Genomic DNA, 24,331 nt, shown 5'->3' with positions numbered 1-24,331 from the left:
TGTGCCCAGGACGCGGCGCTGAGGCTGGTCGCCCGCCGCCGCCGCGCTCCCGCTCCCGCCCCCCCCGCCACACAAAGGCAGCCGCAGCTGGACGGGCGAGGGACCGCGCTCCACGCCAGGGCTCCGGTGCAGCGTCTCGGCTGGTCTTCTCCATACTCATGAACATACAAAGGTCAACCCCTATCACGATAGCACGATATGGGAGACCGCGGAATAAAACCCAGGATTTTGAAGAGCTCTCGTCCATACGGTCCATCGAGCCAAGCCAGAGTTTTAGCCCGAATCTAGGCTCGCCGAGCCCGCCGGAGACCCCGAACTTGTCGCATTGCGTTTCTTGCATCGGGAAATACTTATTGTTGGAGCCTCTCGAGGGAGACCACGTTTTCCGAGCCGTACATCTGCACAGCGGCGAGGAGCTGGTTTGCAAGGTAATGCCTCTCCTTGTTCTCCCCCTCCCCCGGTTCTCCCCCGTCGTCCTGGGTTTCCCGTGTTTCGCAGGAGGGCGAGCATGGCCGTGTACCTCGTTTATTGAATAGTGGAGAAACAAAAGGCAGGGAGACGGGATTATAGGCGAATCCTGTAACTTTTCCCTCTCTCCAGACAATGGCCACGTTATAGCGGTGGCCCGGAGCCAGGTCTGCCTTCTATTGGCAGGGGGATATTTTTCTGGAAAGAGCCGTTCTTGAAGTAGGTTTTAACGTGAGTTCAGACCAGGAGAAAGCCTCATCTTCCACACACTCACTTTTCAAAATGGAGTAGGGAATCCCCAGCTAATTTGAAGGTGTTGGGACCTGCTGACTTCCTCGATTTTTACTGCCCCCAATTCTGTGCTTTGGCTACGGAAGAGGATGGAGAAGCGGGGGGCCCGGGGGCAGATTGCCATCGGCTTTATCTTAAAAGTGATTTAAAAAAAAGAAGAACCACATCTAATTAATCAGCCTGAGCTCCCTCACGGTGGAGGTTGTTTGCAAACAGCATCCTCCCCCACTGCCCAACTGAGCAAGAATAAAACCTGCACACCTACGGTTTTTAGAAGTGCAGACAGAATAGCTATCCCACTCTTTGTAGCCTGCCGGCTTTTCTCTGCCTCCTCCCAATTTGCTCCTACTATTAAAAGGTGAGCTGTGGGAAAAAGAAATCCGCATGCGTGCACATCTGTGGAGGGGTGTTTTTCTCCTTTTGAGCTGAGGGAATATTATCCTTTGTTCCTAAATTGTGGTTCTTATTGTCTGTAACGAGACAGACTTATGTCCAGCAAACTGAAACAGTACCCAGTAGTAGTTTTTATAACTACATAGCAAATTGCAACCTTGCAGCACATGCTGCAGTGTTTGTATTATTCCCAAAACACGGAATTAATGCCATTTGGCAAATTTCTAGATGGAAAAGTAGATGTATTATAGCTTACTAGTATTCCAGGGATTAATAATAGTATTGCTCACTGTTTCATACTTTCTCATACTTGATTCATAAAAAGTTATGGACTAGGCTGTAGCAGAGAAGTGAAAATAATTGCTCCTCCTTGCTATTTGTGAAGATTGGAGTTCAGAGGGCAATTTAAATATGCTTACTGATTGAGTTATAAAACCTGATGAAACCTGGGACTTCATGTGATTATTTAGGGGAAAAAAGGCCCATGGCTTTGCTAAGAACTAATATTGCTTGCTGAACTGGATGCTTTGTTACCAAACTGAAATAGGACAGGAGAATTTCGAGAATGAAAGCTCAGCTCGACGCAGTAGTACAGTGGTGCACTCTAGGACATTGGCATCTTTTCATGAAATAAACAGGTCTCACAAAGCTGCTGCTCTGCATGAAATTCTAGGTGAACTTGCATGGCAAGTAGTGGAGCGAGGGCTCTGCGCTTCTTTGTTTCTTGTTTGCTTTGCAGGATTAGGGCACTGTTGATAACAGTATGAGCAGTAGAACTGCAGCTCACAAAGACTGGGCCGTTATTTGTTTTCCCTTCTATTTAAGCTGTATGTTTTTGAGCTGATCCTGACATTTGAATAGTATCAGTTTTTCCATATGTGCGAGGCACTACTAGCTGTGCTCCAAAAATACGATCTTAGCCTGGCTTGCTAGTTTCTGAGGGTGCAGTTGTCAGTCCTGAACTCGGCTTAATTTAATGTGTGCTTTAAAATGCCTGCAGTGTCATGACAACTATTTGTCAAGTAGCCTTCCGGCAAAGAGAGGTGCTCTCTGGTATCTTACTGAAGATGCTCTCAGAGATTGCTTGCAGAAACGCTGGCTCTAACAGACACATACTGATGATTCTCAAGATTCATTTGGCTGCACCCACCGGCTGTACCGATGCCGTTATTTGCTTCAAGGCTCTGTGGCATCCAAACAATGGTAACTTCTCACTTCTAATTCCCAGCGAGACCTAAATCAAACTGCAGCTTATTGGACATTTGCTGAATTGAGGCCAGGGATCTTAGAAGCTGGCATACAAAGAAGCCCTTTATAGAAGGTATTTGACACTGTAGCAGTATGATAGTGCTTCCTATCTACCCCCCCGTTCAAACACAGTACTGGTACATAACCAGAGCTACTTATTTAACATAGTCTGAGAACCACAAAATGTAACTAATTTACATTATGATAATCTGGTTTAGGAGAGAATTCTGGAATGATGTCTTTTCGCATGAGAGTTTGAGCCACATGAATATTCCTGCTTAAATTTTATTTTATAGCAGCTGCTTTGTAGAAGAGCCATTCACTTATAATGTAGTAGTTACGAGTTTTGAGATCCAAATGTCAATGAATTCTCCTCTGGAATGAATTGCACACCAGGGATTTTAGCAACACCCCCTCCCCGCCCTGGTTCTGCTTCCCTGGTGCACCATGTCACCAGAATGCCTCGGTGCTAATCCTCCCCCCGTAAAATGTGCTGGCTCTGTTTGGCAGTCTGCCTTTAAGGTTGTTTTTCCCTGTGCCGGGGTAAGGCAGCGCAGGTATGAGGTGACAGGAAAATGAGGTCTGTGAGGAGGGGGTGTCCCATTTTCTTGGGGCTTGAGTCCTCCTCTGTGGAAGGAGTTTATTAGGATTGTGCTCTGAAGCATTAAAGGATGCAGGTTTTGGAGCCTCAGGTAAATTTTGATTAAACTGTGTCTTTCTCACTCAATTTTTAAAGGCTTTTAAAGCTTTAGAGAGAACAGGAAGATATTTGCTTCTCAGAGAGGGTACAAATACCCACTATCAGAACACAAATGCTATAATACAGAAAGGTAAAAAATAATTGCAGTTTAAAACAGTGGTTAGAGAACTAGACCAGTTCTTCATTTTTATATTTCGTTCGAAGGACACATGAATACCTTTAGTTCCTTTTACTAAAGTAACAAAACACTCACGAGTAAGTTACATATTAATTGAATTTTTATGCTGGTGGAAATGCTAATACTTGCTTTGCAGTCCTCTGCAGCAAGTATAATTAAAAATAAAAATCACTCCTATCAGTACTTTGCTCAGTCTCTTTTAGTACACTGACTTCTGTTATTCTCAATGAAGTCTTTCATTTTCTTGTAATGTGGTCTTTTCTCAATTGACTCAAATACTGATTCATTCGTCATCACTAGATTATAGTAACTTTTTATATTTGGGTTTCCCAGCAGCTTTTTTAGTTCTTACAGCTCATTCATAAGATCAGTGATAACATACTTAGTAGTAAAGGGACACTTCGCTTTTAATGGAGCACTTGATTGAAATGCAGAGAGTTCAGGGTGGTTTTGTCTTTGCCTTTTGAAGGGTGTTTGTCTGTGCTCCAACAGGCAGAGCTATTTCCCGGGTTGTCCTTCTGATCTTATAAACAGCCATTGTGGAACTGATACTTGGAAAGTGAAAGTGACTTTGCTCTTTTTCAGACATGAAAGAAAGGCAGGAAGTAAATAGGAATAGCAATAGATGATACTTTAAGCCTGAAAATCCTTAAGGCTTTAATGGGTTAATAAAATCAAAAGAGCCAGGCATGTGTATCAGGGTGGATTTAATGTGACAGCTTCTCTCAATACAAAGCTACTGGCTGTATTTTTTATGAGTTTATTTGGATGGAAAATTGAAAAGAAACATGCTTCCTTCTGAGTACTGCCCTTATACATCTCTGGTCTTTACAGCTTAATTTAGGTTGCATTCTGGATTTGATCAGGTGTTAGCTAATGTAACTGTGCTTGCTACCATTTTTGAAGACTAGCCTTTCCTGTCAAGGTTACGTGTCTTCTGTGTGGGGTTGTGCAGTCTGCTTTGTCTTGTCCTCAGTGCTGCGAGTTTGTGACATCCTGTTTACATTGGTGCAGCTTTCAGCAGTGACATAAATTGTACTTAGGGATGGTTCTGTTAGCAGAATCAGATTTACCATGACTTCACTGTCCTTCTTGTCACTAACCCTGGCTTTACTGTCATTGTTCCTGCAGGTGTTTGATATTGGCTGCTACCAGGAGTTATTAGCACCATGTTTTTGTCTGCCTGCGCATAAAAATATCAACCAAATTACTGAAATAATTCTTGGGGAGACAAAAGCATATGTGTTCTTTGAAAGGAGCTATGGGGACATGCATTCGTTTGTTCGTACCTGCAAGAAGCTGAAAGAAGAGGAGGCAGCCAAACTCTTCTATCAAATAGCTTCTGCTGTTGCACACTGCCATGATGGTGGACTGGTACTGCGGGATCTCAAGCTGCGGAAATTTATTTTTAAGGATGAAGAAAGGTAAGTCTCCCTCATTATACCTGAGGTCAGGTAGTTGGAGGTGCAGGATATTGTAGCCTTTGTTTGTAGTACACTTTATTTTCCTCTGCAACCTGATTGTGGGATGGATGTGCCATTTTACCTTCTGGCTTAGGTTTTGGAGTAAAGTATAGAGAGCTCTTTGCATCCTGCACCTCCACCTAGAGGAGTTTCCTCATTCCTATTGGGAGACATCCATCTGAAAAGGGGTAAGAGCTGCACTATTATAAAGGCTGCTGGTGTTAAAAGAGGATGTTAAAGAGGACTGGGGACTGAAATGGCTCGTTCCAGTGAGGAGGTGTGAAGAGGAAGAGCAGTCAAGTGTTCTGTAGGACTGTTCTGAGGACATCTTGTTTTCCATGCTCAGAGGATCTGGAGGCTGCTTGTAAGAGTATTATGTAGTCACTAATCATAGTAAGACTGAAACTGCCTTGCACTGGGGGTGCTTGTTTGTAGTACCAGCTGTTGTAGTACTTGGGGAACTACTGTTTTGGTTTTTTTTAATAAAGAACAAACCTCCTCCCTAGACACCCTCCTGTGTAAATGATTTGGGGAAGGAGTATGGGAAGACAGGGGAAGAAATAGCCCTGGATGCTCTGGGTATATTGTTGAAGTGCTCTTTCTCATGTGGAGCAATAGCTGTACTGTTGTGGAAATTTCCTATCTCTTTCCTTGTGTTTACCAGTCTTCTTTGTCTTGAGTGATGAATTTATTTGCAACTTCCACATAAGGTATCAGAGCAATCAATACTGTCAGAATCATGTCAGGCTTTCATAGAGTGATTAAATTGGAAGATAACCATTAAAAAAACCCCAAACATCTAAATGGGAACAGAACCTGCCTTTGTGCTTCTTCTGGTTTTGGTAGACAATGGGGAGATGTTTTACCTTTTTAACTGAATGATAAAAATTGTCTGAAAACTTGTTCAAACTGCTGCAGAGTGAAATGGATGTTCTGGAGAGCTTTGTTAAAAATAACCAGTGCATATGGGGGAATTACAAGCAACAGCCAAATTCTCTAAGTTCTCCACAGGCTCAGGAAGTTGGTGATCTAAAAATTAGAAAAAACTAATACACAATTCATTCAGGAAAGAAAAGTTCCTGGTCTTAAAATAAAAATGACATAATAAAGATGACAATCTATCCCATTTAAATATTCTCTACTTTCATTTTATTGCAAGCTGAGTTTTGCAAAATAGGCTTCTCCTTTTAATCTATTTACAGACTAAAAAATAATATATATTTTCACTTCTTAATTCAGTTCAGATGATTGTCTGCGAAGCATTTTCCTACTGCAGCCCCAAGGTCTGATTCCTCATCTTTTTCAAATAAAAAAAAAGCATGAAATTAAATGAGCTTAATGTCCATTCATAGAGAAATGCAGAGCAGGTAGATATAAACTGCACTTCCACAACTTTTACTCCCAGCTTAATAACCAAGCATCATTCTAGAACCTCTGATGAAGATAAGGAAACTTGTTCAAAGTAGTTGAGGGGTTGTTCTCTGTTGTAGCTGATAACATCCTAATGTTTAAGTGGATTTTTTTTTCCTGGGGATGTATGTAAACATGTGTGGTTTTGCATGAAGAACAGAACTTGGAGGAGCTCTTCCAAGGGAAGGCAGCATGAGCTCAGAGCAGTGCAGTGGGAGCAGACACAGGCCTGTGCTGGATGCTCTTGAACTCCTACCCTGCTGCTTACTAGGAACAGAGTCAGCATAGGAGGCACAGGGCCAAATCCTTCAGCCACCCAAGAAAAGTGGTGTGTACTGTAATAGCAGTGCTGGCTTTTATGAATGTTTTTAGCTTAGCTGTTGTTTGCAAAATGACACTGTTGCTCAGTTTTGAGCATTGTCTTCTAATTATACAATAATTCACTTTAAAGGTCAAATAGGACTTGCTGGTTATTTTTAAGATAATCATAATGCGGTTTTCTTCTGGATGTAATGTTGGCTTGTAAGTAGGAAGGTATTGTAATCCTTTCTCTGCTAAATAAACAGAGATGAAATAATGTGAGATAGAAATAGAACCAAACAGCAGTGACTGCCTTTTTTCACATCCTCTGATCATCATACTGTAATCAGTCATCACTTTCAGTCTCCTGCTATATTTAGAAATGAAAAATCTTCCTGGTCCTCCTGAGTTCACAGAGGTGTTGGTGTGTTGCTTGCATCCCTCTGAGCTCCCATGTGTCTGAGGCTGCTGCTGAGGATTCCTGTGTGCTGAGCAGTCCTCGAGGAGCTGCCTGGCAGATGGGTGCTGCACCATCCCTTGCTCTCTGGTGCTCATAATGAACCAGAGAGGGAGAGAAGAGATAAAAATGATGTTTTGAGAAATGTGTGTGAACTCTGCTGCTGTGTGTCACCTGCTCTTCAGTGAAGCTCTTTCTTAGCAGTTCTTTTCCTATTTCTTCAAGGCTGTTTTTCTGCAGTTCATTTTAAGTACCTACCACTTTGGAACTTCCTCTTCCTGAAGACTTTCATGGCTTTAATTTTGGTAGAAGAAAAGATGTGAAATCCAGCAGGCAGGCAACATATGAATGGAAAACTTGGTGCTTTTATTTTTTTTTTTAAGTAAGATGCTTGTCTGCTGTTGGCTGAGAGCTGCCGGACTGGAGGAGCCAGAGGGAATGTGAATGTTATATGGAAGTAGTTCCATTTGTCTAAAAAAGAAAATCAATTTTGAAGCATTTCTTAGTACATCATCTTTCATTGATCCTAATGAGATCCTGGTAGTTCAATAGAAAAACAGAGCTGCTGAAGTTTTGCAGGTGGTGCATACAGTGTTAAAACTCTTCTACCCCCATCCCCATTATCTAAATTACAGCTGGCATTTGCAAAGATTTGGGCTCCTGATCTAGCAGCACCAAGAGTGCTCTTAGCTTCAACTTGATGTCCCCACTAAAAATGTGTGTTATTTGGATGTTGCAAATCACAGTGCCTTGGGATGTTTCTAATGAGCTGGGAGGTAAGAAGGTGGAATAAAGTATTGTTGTAGGCTGGTAGCACTGAGCATTCTGTAGGGGTCCTAATTGTACTAGAGGTGTTCTCCTTAATGTGGTAAATCCATGAGAGACTCAGATCATGTCTTACATTATTGCATGTGTGTAAGTACATTAGCACTTAAAATGAAACTCAGAATTCCACTGTGGAAACAAACAGAAAAAAATGGTCTGTGTTTCAAGGTAATTTATAGTTTCTTTAAGTCCTGAACTGTAGGAAATTTGAAGATAGGGTGAATTGCATTCTATAAAAATGATATGTGCTGTTGCTACATGGGTTTTTTGTTTTTTATAAAAAGAAGTGCAATTGTGTTTTTTAGGGGGAGGTGTCTGTAGATCCCTTGGTAAAGTGAAATAGCCAGTCTTGTAGTATTGAAATTTCAGAGTTAAAATCCATAAACCTGCAGCTGATGTTGATGAAGCAGAAGTTCTAAGACATTACAGCATGGCTGGAAATGTTTTGTAAGACTGGGTTAGCAAGCAGCAGCACATCTATTAAATTATTGTAGTGGCTTCCAGAACACTGAATATATGGAAAACAACACTGACTTGCCATGCTGAGTCTCAACAGACTTTCTAAAGTGCCTCTAAGGTACTTCAAAAACTGTGTCATTCAGAATGAAACTTGAATCCAAAACAGTGAATGACCTATGATAAAACCTGTGTTCTTGTATGTTTTTTCCTTCCATCCGTGTTATTAAAATTTTTGTCCTGGGTATGAAGCCAGGTTGATATTAATGTTGTGAGGCTCTTGCTTTTGAGTATTTTATCTGTGTTTGTGTCATGGTATTTACCATTTTCTATGCACAGCCTGTCCTCATAGTAGGCCCTTGGGCAGAACTGTGCCCTTCTCCTAGCTGGTGTCCCATAATGATGTTGCAGAACAGGCAGGTTTTTTTGGGTTGTGCTAAATAGTGCACAGTATATAGCTAATAAAGCAGTTCATCAGTCTGATACATAGCAGATGCTTTGAGAAAGAGCCATCTGAAAGATCTCAGAATTAAATGAAGCATTTCTGTGTTGGTTGTTTCAATGGTTTGCTTAATACAAGAACATTTCTGCTGTCAGGGAATTATTAATTTCTTTAGTGTGTTTTTAAGCCTTTAATTATATTAAAATATTAGCTGTCGTAATATTTGAAGCTTAAAGACCTTGTACATTCATCATACTTGTTGAAGGAAAAATTAAAATAATTTTGGTATTTAGATATTGTAATTTTCCTCTATTCTTTGAGTAAATATGAGGCAGGTGGGATTCAATAAAAATAAACAAGATTTGACACTTTTTGCTCTATGCCAGGGGAATGCAGCCAGTACAATACACTAATTTAGAAAGCCTGTGCTAGCATAACATATTTACTTGGCGCTCTTAGAATAATTTTTCCTCTTTAATTTCTCAGCTTTGAATGGATGATGCTTTAACATGACCTAGTTATGTTGTTTCCAATCCTCATGATACAAACCTGATCCCACAAAAAATACAAATGTATATACCAAACTTTTTGCATGTAGACCTTTTATTTTCTTATAGTTAGTAGTAAGCTTTTCTCCCCAGCATTTGTTAGAGTATAATGTGGTCAGCAGCTTTTTCATCAATGTGGTAGAATTTGCTATTACCCTTACAATTTGGTAGAGAACATGTAAGTTAATGCTTTCCCTAAGTCCTAGAGAGTCCTAAAGTGGAAGAAAATCAAACAAAATGGGAGTGCTGTTTAAATACCTAAAGATTTAGAAATAAAAACAGTCTTCATCTGTTTTGTTATTTAAGCACTTTGCTGTTATTTAAACACTTTGCATTACCCTGAACGGGGCCACAGGACCAAAGAGCACAAGTTCTTCAATAGTGGAGACTCACAGGTCAGATTTCACACCAGAAATTATTATTCTTGGAATATGGAGGAAGGCGAATTTCTTAATGGGCAGCAAATCCGCCGTGAGTCTTAGGGTAGCAGATGAAGTGGTTGCACAACTGTTTTCCACAGAAGGGTTTGTGTCCCCATTGCCTTTATGTGGTTTCGTTACTAAGTCTCTGTTCTCACCCTGTTCCTGGGAGCAGCACTGATGTGTTTGGTGCCCTTCCCAGCAGGAGGGAAGAGGGAGGCTGTCTGCAGGTGGTGAACATCACAGCCACCCTGTGAAGTGCATAAATCTCCCCCTGAGGGCATAGATAGTCATACAGGTTAATTGCTGTGCCAGAGGTTATAAATTAATGCAAAAGCTGAGAAGGAAGATTTGGCTGCTGTCTGGCCCTGGGATGATGATGGGAACTCAGATGGAGCTTGAGTCAGCTCAAGGCCTTTCAGTGAGACCAGGAGTGTCAAGGGGCTTTGCTGTTGCAGCCAGCACTGGAGTTTGCAGCAGGTTTTACCCCTGGAGTGTCATTTAAGCACTTTGCACTATGTAGATCATAGTAGGGCCTTGTCTTCTTCACTCTCCCTGTTCAGGCAGGATGCTGTGGTGTGTGTTGGCTGTCATGTCAGTCATGGGTGGTGCCTCTCCTGAGATGCCCATCCTGGGATTGATCTCTCTGACAAAAGGTGCTCTGTAGCCCCTGGAGTAGATGTGTCTCAGGACATCTCAAATTCAGTTAAATAGCTGGTCCTTTTAAAGACTTGAAAACCTCCATCCTTAGACTTGCTGCAAAATGTTCCATTTTGAATTATGAGTGAAGACTGAGGGTATCTGGATGTCTGTGCTAGGGGTGAGTGAGAAGGAGAGGCAGGAGCCCAACTAGTCACAGCTGCAGTGCATGGTCAGAGGGAAATTCTTCTGCAGCCTTCTCTTAATTGTTCTTATTATCACACTTGGAGATTACTTCAGGCTTGGGAGGGAGAGAAAAGGTGGAGATTGAAAAGAGGAGCCAACCTGGGGCATATTTAGTCTTGAGCACCTGCTTTTTTGGTAGATGTGTATTGCTTGGAGACAGGATTGCAGACATCTAAGCAAAAGGTTTTCAGTAAGGTTGTGAAATAATGGCATGGCCTTAGAGATGTTGAGCACCCATTGTAGGCTCAGAAAGTGCAGGGCTGTTTTCACAACATGCAGTTGTGTTAAAAAAAAAATTGTGGTCTTCTTTCCCTATGGAGCTTCATCATGCATTGTATCAAAAGACCTAGAAAAGATGGGAAACACAGCATATGGTTGACAGCACAGCCTTTTAAAACTCTGTTCTTCAGTGTGATCTAACAAGATAAAAGTGAGGTGATGAAGTAGCTGCCCTGGCTCAGATTCTTACAGAAGAATGGATTGTTCAGGGTATTATTGTAACCGAGCTCCTCTGTGGAAGGGTCTGCAGGATTTCACAGCCTGCACCCCAACACAAGCATCACTACCTACCAACTCTCTGGGGAGTATCTTTTGTCTTTAGGCAATAAGGGCATGGGAGAAACAAAGTATATGGCGTACAGGACAGGCTGTTCCCAGCAATCCTGTTTGAGTGTTGTAAAACTGAGGTCTTTGGGGCACCAGTCCTTCCTGGAGGTGAGCCAGAGCATTTGTAAATGGAATTCTGTAGGGAAAAAACCCAGATCAGCTTAAAACAAGTTAAAAGCTCTAAGTTGTTGGGTACTGCATGTCAGGGGGGTGCAGGCAGGGCTGACTGTGCTGTTAGCATCCCTGCAGAGGAAGGGTGGGGGAGATGTAATTTTTAGAGGCTTCCTCATTGTGCGGAAGTACCAGTGAAGGAATCTTCCCTTAGGAACTAGGTTCATCCTGTAAACCTGTGCTGCCTGAAAGTCCCAGTTGTCTTTTGAAACATATCCTTGAGCCTGTTTCATTATGCAAGAGACTGTCTAACAGCCTTTGTGCAGAGTTTGTTTTTTTTCTTCTCTGAAATTGTGTAGGACGTTGTGTGGTGAACACCCATGCTCTGTGCTGTTACAAATTGGAAAGGGATCTGTTGGTGAAAGGAGCAGGATTTAAATGGATGGCATAACATTTCCCCCTGCTCCTGTGTGCCCCTCTGCCCCCAAGGAGATTGGGTAGTTGTGAGTTCAGAACCAGTCTTTTCACCAGAGCTGCAAATCATCTGCGGGGGCTTCCATTACCGCCTTCCCTGTCTCACTGGCTCCCTGATGAAGAATGCCTCTTCTGCATTATTTAGGAGAGATTCCCTTGGTTAAAAAAAAATAAAAATCGATTAGCAAAAGATAACTGCTTCCCATGTTGAGCTTCCCTTTTTTTTTTTTTTTTTCCTCCTTGTGACTCTAATTGCATGCATGCTTTTCTCGTCATTATGATGAGGTGTGGGCAACTGACCTCGATTAAATGACCTGTAAATTATTGGCCACCTAGGAGCAATCCCTGGTCCACTGGGCAGTCAATGGCTTGAATGCCTCTACCTAGGGAAAGGCTCTCCTGGTCTCAGTCAGAATAATATTGAAATATGAGATAACATTTCTTGAGTGGTTTCAGCTTTTTACCCTTGGAGGAATATTTTGAAGCACCTTTAGAAATTGCCATTTTATATTTACCTGCAATTGTATGAAAAAAATAGTCATTCATATGGCAATGATGTTTATTTCCTGATCTCCAGTGTCTGCTGCATTGAATCTGTAAATCTGGACCTTTTAATTTTACCCAGCCTAAGTAGCAATTGGATGGTGTATCTGGCGTGTCCGGAGCAGGATGGCTCCTTCAGTCTCTTCCAAAAGCAGCTGATTTGGCTGTCATATGGGGAATGTTGCTGTGCAAAAATTGTGGGCCCAGTCTGCAGTTAGTGTTCCCAAAATGGGAAGGTTGGCTCAGCTGTTGCTCAGGTATTACTTCTCATACAGATGGCTTTGGGGACAGACTAGAGGCAACTGCTTTCATTGATTCAGGTGCAGGCTCCTTTACTACTGACTGCTTATTCACTGCAATGAAGATATTTTCTTCTGAAACACTCAGACTATCAGTTGTTGTCTCTGCTTTAAATGTTAAAGATTTTTTTTTCTCCTGCCTTATGAGTTTAGAGCCCTCTGAATAATTCAACTGATTTTGGTATGGAAATTGTTTGCTTTTGGAGAGCAAGTGTGAATGTTGGATTCTTACGCCCTGGTTTCAGTGTCAAAAGGCAGGATAGCAATTTGCTGGTAGTCCCAAAGCTCTGCAGGGAAGAGTAATGTGAATCTGTTGGAAAAAATGTGTGGGATGTGCAGCAAAGGCAGAGGTGAGTGCTCCAAAGGTTGCATTGGAGAACCTTCTGGAAGACAATTGATTATGTTTTGTTACATTACTGAAGAGCAAAGTCTGAATGCAAGTCAAGTAATGAATGGCATATTGATAAGAAACTCAGAGTGGTATTGTTTTTCATGGGTTTCCCTGACGGTTTCTATGGGGACAAAGACGCATTTCCCGTCCGAGTGCTGCTGCTGCCCTCTGATTGCACTTCTGTGGTTTCATTCACCAGTAATGGGAAAGCATTCATAGGCAGAATAGCTTCCCCTTTTTAAATAGCCATGATTCAGGGTTGTATTTTTTTTTTTTTAATGCATTAAACTAATGCAGTGTTTTATCAATGATCTGATAGATGCATAATGCTCTTTTTCCAAGTGCTTATTCGGGGTCTGCATTAAAACTTGAAATTATGTATTGTAATTACGTAAGCCTTGGCAAAACTCTTTGTTGTCCTGCAGTAAAGTGATTCTCATCCAGCTGGGGCAGTAGCTTACATTTGAACTTTAGGGATTAATTTTGTTGCAACTGTTTGTCAAGCTCAAATGCTGGTGCTTTTGGAGAACTTTTTTCTCTTCTGGGGTTCCTTTGTGAGAATCCTTTTTCTCTTGTGGGCACTGATGTGAGTTAATTATTTAGAGAATGAGAGGTTTTTAGAGAACTATTTTTATTTGTCCTTTTTCCTCTGCGTGATGGGAGGCACTTCAAAGTTGACTGTGATTTCACACCTTCATGTTTGTTTTTTTTTCTGTCCTTTGCCTTAACAAATGTCAAATTTTGGGTTGTCCAGTTAATCTGCAGTTGGATGCACTCCCCACCCTTTTCTGTGGAGGTTCTGTGTTCTCAGAATCGACTTGTAGTTTTCAGGGTCTGTTTGTTGTTGTTGGCTTTTATTCCTGTTCATGGCTATTTGATTTCAGTGCTTTCTGAGAGAGGCATGTGGGGGAGAGAGATTGTTTCTCATTCAGCATTCTGCATTTCTCTGTATTTAGACTTTGACTCCCCTTTTTCTCATTCCCTTCCATACTCCCTGCCTGATTTCCCCTCCCAAAAACAACCCAAAAACTAAACCCTAAACATCACTGGATTGCAGAAAGCAGAGGTCTTTAAGCCAATGCTTGAAATGCAGTGTAAAGGAAGGCCAGCAGAACTGGAAGCTGTTTCTCATAGAGATGGGATACTGTGCACTGGGAAATAGCAGCTTCTGAGCCAGGCTGCTGCTTTTTGATTGCCTGAAAAGATGTGGAATGACTGTCAAAAGGGGACTGAGGGTTGCTGTGTACACACACCTGTGCGGTACCCAGTGGTAGCACTGCACAGACCGTGTTCCATCCGTGAGCTGAGGTGGGTGAGGTCTGTCAGTCACTGAAAATGGGCTGCAGTGGGTCTGCCCAGCCCCAGGCCTGCCTGGTGGTGAGGGGTGCTGGCAGAACCACCCTGTGAGCTCTTTCTATTGCCAGCTATGTCAAGTCAGACAGCCCTTCCCATCCCTGTGCTCTCCTTGCTGTACGCGTGGAAAGTCTGTGTTGTCATCTAGTGCAAAGACACCGGACTTCACAAATGAAACTGGGAACACCTGGGCTGTGCCTGGGTGTACCTGGGAGAGGAGAAAGCCATGCTGAGGCCATGCAGCTGGCAGTGTGTGCTCAGGGGATGCAGGCCCTGCAGTCTGCCAGGGAAATGCATGCCCGGTGCTGCAGGAGCGCTGCCTGCTTGCAGAGGAGCCATTTCACCACTTGCACCTTGCACCCAAGGGAGTCTCTGGCTCAGGGTTTGGAGCTGACCAGGAGGAAGAGGACTGAAGGTTGTGTTTTTGTTTAATTTGGGACCTTTGTTTCCTCAAAGCCTGTCAGCTCAGCAGGATGAAAAACCAGGCTTGAGTGTTTTCATTTGCCCACAGCTTACAGAGGAGCAGGCAGATAAGGGCCAGCTGTTGTTCCATTTGCTTGCTTAAACAAAACCCGCTGTTTTGTGTGGAGGCTGCAGCACCTTGCAAGGAAAGCAAGATGGGGATATGGCTTTTGTGTGCTGCTTCTCTTTTATTATCAAGAAATTATTTCTTCTCTTGGAAAAAAATAGGAGTTTTTGACACACCTTGCAGTCTGTTCTCTGTGGTTTTGTACTGTGTCCGTTGTAGGAAATGAGAGATTAGGGAATGCCAATAATTTTATGTAATATAAAAGCTTCTTATTGAACTGTTTTTCTAAAGTCTTTGGCAACTCCCAGAAATGTAAAATAGGATAGGAAAGTAAACAACATTTCCCTGTGTTGTTGACACTGGGATGGCAGGCGAGTGTGTGTGGGGGTGAATTCCCTCCTGGAAGTTGTTTATAAATAGCCTGCTCTGCCCCACTCCCTGTGTGTGTGTTCTGTTTCTGTTAGTTAGCAGGAGTGAGTCGATGCTTTCCTGTCTGGCAGTTCAGTGACTTAATGCATGTTTGAGTATCTGGCCCCACTGTTTTATTGCTACACATGCTTTTCTGTGGAAAAACTGAGGTGGGCAATGCAAATGGAACCACAACTCATGTCCCTGCCTTCCCTTTCATTTCCTCTTCTCTGTTCTCTGCCCTCTTTGGCATGTTCTTTCCCTCCGGGTATTTCTCCTTGCTTCTCTTCCTACGCTGTGCAGGTGCAGGAATGTGTCAAAGCTGAACACTATGAAAGGACTCTCCTCAAGTCATTCTCCTGTTGTGGACCCTCTGCTGTGTACAGAGGGAAATTTCTGTGGTCTTGGTAATTGTAGTTAAGCTTTTCCTTGCAGCCCACTTCCTGTGTGGTGCATTGCTGCTGTAAAGTATTGTTTGAGTGCTAATGAGGGGGTTGTCCAAGGCCAGAAGTACTGTTAGGATGGCAGTGGTAATTAATGAGGAAGCGGGTGTATTGAGCAATGCCCATCAGCATTGAACTGGAGGAGCAAACACTGGCCTGTTTCAGGAGAGAAGGAGCTGCCCTGACACACTGTGCTTGGGAGCCAGGTATTTGGAATTCTGTATTTATGACTTCCTCATTTGAGGCATGTTGCCAGAGGGGCTTTCACCTCTGCTAGTAAACGTATTTAGTTGTTGAAAAGGTCCAAGTGTCATGAAAGTTTATGGCACAGTTGCCTCTGGAGTACTCAATGGAGTAAAATGCTCTTCTGTTGGTTCAAAAAAGATAGGGCTGAGCTGCCCTGGAACTAAGTCTAAGCCAAAGCTGGCCCAGATGTCTTTCGCAGCTCAAGCTCAATCGGTGTTGTCTTCAGTAAACATTTAAGAAACAAGGCTCTCCTTGTCTATTTTAATGCCTGTTAAATTACGTGGTTTAGTCAAGAGACGCAGGTTCTGCCTTCTGGGATGAAATCCAGTCCCTGCCTGTGAATGTCTGTGGTATGAGAGCAGGGCCGTGACACAGGGCTAGGAGTGATGGCAACAGACCTGTGGGGTTCAGGGATGAGGGCACTAAAACTCAAAGTTGAGTTATGACCCCAAATTGTTGAAAAGAAAATCTGCAGTACTGCTAGGTCACTCTGCCATCCCAAGGCACTGGACAAGCCCTGTTGCATTGTAGTGACTGTTCTCTAAACCACCCTTTGCTGAGAACTAGTCTGAAGGGTACTTGGTAATCCTTTGGATGCGTCCAACAGGGACAGATTTTTAAATATAGATAAAAAGCCTAGCAGTGAGAATTGAAGGAAAGGTTATGTTCAGCTAGTGCTATGACAAGCAGCTCTGCATCTTTTTTTTTCTGCTCCTGTGTGATATCCATAAGGGAAGAAAATTCTCTTGCAGAGATAATTACTGCAGCACAATGACAAGTTCACAGTGCTTTGCAGGCAGCAGGAGTTTTCAGTCTAGATAAGGCTTTTCTGTCATCTCTGCAAGTCCTTTGCCAGCTTCTCTGTTCATTCCAGTGCAAGGAGCTCCTCTGGCTCAGCTGGGTAGATAAGCTTGCTGTTAATCTTGGACTTCAGCTCACCTGATCTCCCTTTGCCAAAAATTCTATTTGGGAAGACTGGAATTTGTTAGAAGTGCTGTTTCTTAATTTCTCTTAAAATTGCTGGGGTAAAGGAAAATGTTGGCTGATCAGAGGGATCATTTAGGGTCAGAGTGACCATTTTATTGCTGTTAAACCTCGTGGAATTACAGGTGTACAGAGAGTGGCTTTGCCAGCATGAAGGTGTCAAAATAACCTTGTGTAGTTAGGACTGGGTTTGTATTTGGGTGTGAATCCTACATGGGTAGGTTAGAGTGCATCCAGCTCAGAAAAGATCTTGAGGTTTATGTGCCCTTTCGGAAATCATGTCTATGTGAAATTAACCAAAAGCATGAATATGGCAGTTCCTATTCTCTTTTTAAGAGAACTTATTAATGAGTTATTAATTAAATTTATTAATGAGTTTACTGGAAATTGAAATCCTCTAGCTGTATGTGTGGCAGTATTCCCTATATGTGTCTAATACCTCTAACCAGTATGGAAGAGACAATATCAATTTATCTGTAGCAACTGCTGTGAGTGGGATTTTAAACTGATGCACTTCTGCAATTGTCAAATTTTGTAGAGTATGACTATTATAACCATACATTTGCAACAGTCAGAATTTGTGTTTGATGTTTGCTTACCTTGATAGTATTGTGTTTTGTTTTTTTCCCCCCCACAGGACTAGAGTGAAATTGGAAAGCCTAGAAGATGCTTATATTTTAAGAGGAAATGATGACTCTCTTTCTGATAAGCATGGATGCCCAGCCTATGTGAGTCCAGAGATCTTGAACACAAATGGCAGCTACTCTGGCAAAGCAGCGGACGTGTGGAGTCTAGGTGTCATGCTTTATACCATGCTGGTTGGACGCTATCCTTTCCATGACATTGAGCCTAGTTCCCTCTTCAGCAAGATCCGCCGTGGGCAGTTTAACATTCCAGAAACTCTATCCCCTAAGGCAAAATGCCTCATACGTAGCATACTGCGTCGAGAGCCATCAGAAAGGCTGACTTCACAGGAAATTCTGGACCATCCATGGTTTTCTACAGATTTTAATGTATCGAATTCAGGATATGGTGCTAAGGAAGTATCAGATCAGCTGGTGCCTGATGTCAACATGGAAGAAGACTTGGACCCATTCTTTAACTGAGCACAAAGACTTGGTGTTCAGAAGGTACACGACCTGGAGATGGACACATGAAGGAGCCCTTCCTGACCACGTTCAATCACATCCTGCATCAGCCTAGCTTGGTAGCAAAAGACACTCAGAGGTCCTCGGATTGAGAAGGAACCTCCACAAGGAGCTAATATAACAAATGTAGCATGGGGACAGATTGGGGGGGCGGGGGGAGCTTGCTATCAGGTTAGATTGATTTGGAGGAGAAAAGGCAGCATGGAGCAATTGTAGCTTCACCTTTTTGGAGCCAAGGAGACTGCACATGCCAATTCTGGTGCAGCTGTATCACTCCTGTTTCTGTTCTATTAAAAACAGTGGTAACTCACAACAATTAGAAACTTTTTTGCCTCAGCTCACATCTTGGCATCGCACTGTTAGATATTCAACTTCAGCCATTATTCAGGGAAAATACAATTGGCTAACTTTTTTAATCAGATGTCTAATAATTAATGGGATTAATACAAGAAAAAAATTAGGTGCACAAAGATGGACATGAAAAGTGGGTGCTAAAAAAAAGCAAAATTTCAGTTCATGTCTCTTGATAGCTATTTTCAAGTCATTTCTTCTAAATAAACTACTTAATATTCTTGTCAGGAAATGACATTTTAATGCGTTGTTCCCTTAAGGGGAAGTAACTGTCATTTAACAGGCTGTTCTGTTTTGTGTCAAATGGTTTGTTGCAGGAAGCTATTATAACTCGAACTTTCAACTGCATTACTGCTATAATAGGAGAAAAAAAGAATAAAACTGTATAATTTTTTTTAAAAGATATGAGATACTGGCTTCCACATCTGCCATGCTGCACGTATATGACTAGCGAGGGCAGAAAGCCCTTAACGGTGTCTTCATCTGAGAACCAATCTCTTCTTTACTGACTAGCCCACGTGTAAATAGAGGGCTCTTTATATTGAGGAAGAGTATTGTGGGTTTTTTCTTTGAATTCCTTTAAACTTGGGAAAAGAATTGTTTGATTTTCATTTTTGTTTATGTCCAGACTAAGAAATAAGAGGGTATTAATAAGCTGAACATTTATATTACAGATATTCCTCTTGAAACATACACAGTAATATGCACCTTTTGTATTGTCAAGACTTATTCTATTTATTGAAGAAAATGTCACAGTAGTGATGTATTAAGCCAGTACTTCAATTACGGGTTGACTTGGGATGACATGTTACATGCTGTAGTTAACACACTTCTTTTCTGTTCAGGTATTTCTGTCCCTAAATAACTTTTTATTTAGCTTCTTTTTTTTTTTTTTTTTTTTTTTTCTAGATAGCTTTATTTGATTTAGACTGGCAAATGTTTTTATTACTGCTTTTATATTGCTGTATGATATTGAAATCTCTTGGCATAAATATTTGTGTTTCCAGTACCTCAGTTGTTCTGATATTACTGCCTGTATACGTTTTGTGAAGTGGTCATGTTTTTTGGGTAGGTACATGTGGACTCTGTAGTATGTAAATGTTACTTGAATTTGTGCTTAATTATAGTATGTGGCATGTGCGTACAGCTACTTGGCATTTGACGTATGGATGCTATTTGCCTGCCTTGCAGGAAAGTTATGGTCCCACTCTCAAGAGGATGTTTCACAGTTCTTTATCAAGAGACAAAGCTAGCTGCAGCTGACCTGCCTTGGTTCTATTTTGGTAACTAAGAATATAAAGGAGTAATGTTTTTACACTCTGAAGATGGTGCTGTGTCAAGAAGGACTTTTTTTTTATTTTATAAGTACCTTATAGGAGGAAAGATTGGTGATGTGCATGGTGGGGTTTTACTGCCTCTGGTGCTTTGTCATGTATTTGGTTTAATGTTTTTGTCCTAATCTCTTCAATAAATAAAATTGTGCATATTTAACTAAAGTTCAGTGGTGAACAGTGTTCTTACTGAATATCTGAGGTGCTGCAAAAGTTTGCTCTGTTAGGATCATTCAGCTGATAATTTTTGTCATGCTGACAGGCTCTTGCCTAGTCCAGTGAGCTGAGAAAACTTAGCATTTATATTTATTTACAAGGTAACACTGTAAACCTTTTCATCAAAAAATTTACCATTTGCTATAAATAAAACTGGCTTTTATTTTCTCTTCTTTTGGCTTGTCCCCGCATCTTACCAAACCCATTTACCTTGTTCAAGAAGGATATTGAAATGTGGTGAGAGCTTTGGTGCTGGGAGACCCTTCGATGAAGAGAGATACCAAAATGGAGTGAGCTGGTATTTGCACTTTCCAAAATCCTGGGGCAATGTGCATCTTGCATTTGCACCTTGATTCCAGAAAGAATGGTTCTGAATTAGCATCTCCTAATCTAATGTCTTCTATTTAAGGCCAGCTTCTGTTTGTCATTCACCTTAATAATTAACAGATGCAGGTAGTGACATATATAAGAGCATGTAGGGTAATAAGATGCTTTGAGAATGTGAGGCAGAATAGATGAATCCTGGTCTCTTAAGAAAAGACAGTTTGGACTGGGCTTTGGTTTAACAGCCACACAGGCTGTTTTCAGCACCTCTGTAGTTTCAAAAAGCTGTAGGTGGTTGACAGTCACCCCTAAAGAAACCCCCCAGCCCCAAAACTGCCCATTGCAAAATAAAGATTATTGCACTAAAACTGCTAGCACAGGGTTTATTGTCAGGCTAGCTAACTTGGAACTACATGATTTTTTCCTAGGTAATTCTTGGCATGTGTTTCAGTTGGTAGATTGAGAACTAGAACTCGATTATAGCACTCACAGAAATGTTATTAACATGTAGAAACACTTGAAGATCAGTTTTTAAATGATCTGTATGCCTGCAGCAAAGTTGAATTTCTTGAAATTCTTTCAAATCAAACTCCCACAATAAATGTGCTTTATAGAAAAAAAACAGATTGTAATCAGTCATAGAGAGAAGGGGAGCACTGAGGATTTCCCTCTCCCCCACTAAAACTTATGTGAACAGCTTCTGTTCTGTTTGGGTGGAAGTAGTTAGACCTTATTTTCCAGCAACCTGCACGCTTGCTTTTTCACTGCCAGTAATTATACGAAAAATGCAGCTGACTAATGATTGCTCGTTTGCAGTGAATTTTTTATTTGAGGATAAAGCTGCAGAGGAATCCTTCGGCAGCTGAAGTCAGTTTTATAAAATGCTGAAGGGGTGTCTTTTTTTTGGAGCTTCCTTGTTCTTAAAGCTAAACCCAAGAGGGGAATTTGTGATTCTGATTTCCGTCTCTTTTTGTTATTTCTGCTTCACGGGCACTGCTAGTTGAGTACACAGGTATAATGCTGCTTGCTGCAGAAATGCTTGAGACAGCTTTCTTAAGAAGTGCTGTTCCACCCTCAGTTTGGGTAGCAACTGCAGTGGGATTTGGGATTTTGCTGAGCAGATTGTCACACAGTTTTAGCTGTGTCTCAGTCCTGGGGAAAAGGGATGATCATCTCACAAATGTGCAGGGTGAAAAGCCATGTCTACAAACAAAACCATTTCACAGAATATGACCCCATGGCAGACTTTGGAATCCCTCCAGCCCTTCCTTGTCTACCCTTCCCAAATGTAAAAAAAGAAAAAAGTTGTACTTCTCTTTTACTACAATACATGTATTCTGTCAGTGCAGCACTCTGTGCGATCCCAAGCTACAGGCTTTTCTTCAGGACTGCACAAACAAGAGACAATTATTCCTTTGGCACCATGATGTCATATAACCTGATCCCTTAGTCTTGCTGAGGTGTGCATGTGTTATGGAGATAAACGAGTCAATTAAAAATGCATTCTCTTGTAGCTGAAATAACCTTGGTAAACTTGTGTTTCTGGAAAGAAAAAAATAAACTGAAAAAAGCCCAGCCCAAGACTATTGAATCCCAACTCTGCTTTCCTGGCAATTGGAGAGGAAGGGCATGAAACTTGATGCCAAGGAAAAATTAAGAAGGGAAAAAAAATAATACTCTTCATCCTGAAATGATTGTGTTGAAATTTGGAAATGTGTGAGTGAGCTCTGTGACTAATACCATAATGAATACCAAAAGAATTAGTAATAATCAGTTCTTTATTCTTTAAGTCTTGGCTAAGATTTCTATGAAAAACTTGCTAATTTAATAAGTGACAGTCCAGCTAACAACTTAACTAGCTTGTAACTTTCCTATTCTTTCAGTAGAAGCAAATGTTTAAAATTGGTAACACGATGAGACAAGTTGAAATCAAAGTGTAAGTAAAGTGGGGTATAAATGACCTCTAATATGGTAAAATTCCCCTGGAACAGGAGAAACTGCTGAGGAAAATTTCTAAAGAAAACCAAAACAAGAAACCAAAAAACCCCTTAAATCAGGGCAGTTCTGCCACTGATTTTTGTATTTCCCAACGTTCTTGACAGTTGCGTTCTTGGTACCGGTTTCTGTGCCTCCATTTTGGCTTTTTTGACATGTGAATTAAATTGCTATTAGTGTGAAATTTCGATCCTCTAGAAATGCCTTGCCAGAGGCCTCTATACAAGTTTGAAACTCTAGGCTGTATTTAACTTGTAAATTTTTATGTATATTGGTGGGTGTATGCAAATATGTGGGGAAATACATTTACAGTGATGGTAGTGTAAATTCTGAGAAATTAATTTGATATTATTTGCACTGATGTAAATGAGTGGAATCCATTTCTTAAGGTCCTCACTACTATGCTGAGAGGTGTGATTTATTATTTATATAAGGTAATTTAAATTTGTTTAGATTCCTCTTTAAAACTGGCTGAGTACAGGAGTGGATCCCATTGTTCTGGTTCTCCTGCCTCCTTCACCCAGCATCTGTAGCCAGCAGGGCAAAAGGAAATAATCTTGGCATGGCAGCTTGTGCAAAGCAGTAGGTTAGTTGCTGCTCTGCTTCTTTCTGCTCAGGAGGTTAAAGCCTTGCAAAGCTGGTGCTGACATCATTCCAAGCACACAAAAAGCTGACGTCAGTTGCACAGTCTATGGCAAGGTGTTTATCTCCATCTGATTAGGCTGGCAAAACGTGTACTGGGAAAGCAGCACACAAAGAAAGAAAATATTTGTCCCTGCTTCCCACTTGCCCTGACATCAGAATCAGTCCTGGAAAGACTGAAAGGCTTTCCTATGTTGATAAGGCTTATGAGAAAATTTGTAGTACTGCCATTGGTCTGGACTGTTTCCCATCCAAATCACTAAGAATGAGGGTTGAGCACACAATTTATTGCAGGTGTGTGCTGGGCAGCCCCTCCTTGCAGGGGAGTCCAGGTCTGAACTTCTGGCCTTCTCAAAGTGACAAAACAAGAAGGGATGCTATGACACGAACACTCCTCTTTGGCCTGCTCACCCAAACATGGGTCACTGGTCAGCAGGAATTGCTGCTGGCTCTGCCCACTGCCCTGCCTGCAGCCGCTACCCCGGCAGCCTCCTCTGCTGGCCCTGCAGAGCACGCTGGCAGTGCCAGCTGCTGCCATGGCAGGCCAGGCCACATGGCCTCTGCTTCCCCCATCTGCAGCAATGTGCTGGAGATGTGGAGTAAAGCAGCAGAACACAACTATCTTCCTTCATCTGTGACCAAATGTGCCCTTCAAAACAGAGACTTCCACCACTGTAACTGCGAATGACAAAATAAATGAGTTGGAAGAGAACCACAAGGATCACTGGGTCCAATGCCTGGCCCTGCACAGCGCTGTCCCCAAGAGACCATGGGTATATGTGCTTTAGAACATTGTCCTAACGCTTCTTGAGCTCTCTCAGGCTGGTGCTGTGACCACTTCCCTGGGGAGCCTGATCCAGTGCCCAACCACCCTCTGAGTGAAAAACCTTTTCCTAATATCCAACCCAAATTTACCCTGATACAGCTTCAGGCCGTTCCCTCAGGCCCTGTCCCGGTCACCACAGAGCAGAGATCAGAGCCTGCCCCTCCTCTCCCCCTCCCAAGGAGCTGTAACTGCAGTGAGCTCTGCCCTCAGTCTCCTCCAGGCTGGACAGACCAAGAGGAACACCTAGCAATAGTGTGGTCTATGGATCAGCCAACTCCTTCAAGGTATGGGGCAGAGCAGGCTAAATGTCTGATTTCTACTCATGCTGAGACCTGACTCTTTTTTAAATTCCACATGGGTTCATTGTTTCTCTCATAACAGGGTATGGCTAAAAGTTGGTCTAATTCAGTCCCTGGAAATAAGGAAAAAATATAGACAGAATTAGAATTAGTCAGAATTAGAATATCATAGGTTGAAAAAGGTGTTGTCAAATTCCATGCACTTGAGGTTTAATTTTAAAAGCTCTGTATCAACTTGCAGGAAGAGGAGAGTTCTGGTTTATGGGTCATCAATGGGCATTTTATTCCTTCATATTGTGTTGATTCATGCTTCCTCCTATGTGTGATCC

General features: G+C 42.0%; 1 protein-coding gene across 1 annotated transcript; it reads left to right on the top strand.

The window, feature by feature from the left end:
• On the top strand, window positions 1–19,865 carry TRIB2 (tribbles pseudokinase 2). Its single transcript, XM_058021364.1, has 3 exons — window positions 1–428; window positions 4,410–4,702; window positions 17,508–19,865. Exons 1-3 carry the CDS (start codon window positions 159–161, stop codon window positions 17,974–17,976), a joined length of 1,032 nt encoding a protein of 343 aa, XP_057877347.1. The 5' UTR covers window positions 1–158; the 3' UTR covers window positions 17,977–19,865.
• Window positions 19,866–24,331: the final 4,466 nt, after the last annotated feature.

This window comes from Melospiza georgiana, chromosome 3 (assembly GCF_028018845.1).
Source record: "Melospiza georgiana isolate bMelGeo1 chromosome 3, bMelGeo1.pri, whole genome shotgun sequence".
Classification (NCBI taxonomy): Eukaryota; Metazoa; Chordata; class Aves; order Passeriformes; family Passerellidae; genus Melospiza; species Melospiza georgiana.
The sequence above is the reverse complement of the archived record's forward strand: the minus strand, read 5'-3'. Positions and strand labels throughout refer to the sequence as shown.

Bases quoted from the DNA above. Each gene is read 5' to 3' on its own strand.
- TRIB2 (XM_058021364.1), top strand. From the start codon at position 159: ATGAACATACAAAGGTCAACCCCTATCACGATAGCACGATATGGGAGA. The intron at 429-4,409 runs GTAATGCCTCTC...TTGTTCCTGCAG, and splicing joins GCGAGGAGCTGGTTTGCAAG to GTGTTTGATATTGGCTGCTA. The intron at 4,703-17,507 runs GTAAGTCTCCCT...TCCCCCCCACAG, and splicing joins ATTTTTAAGGATGAAGAAAG to GACTAGAGTGAAATTGGAAA.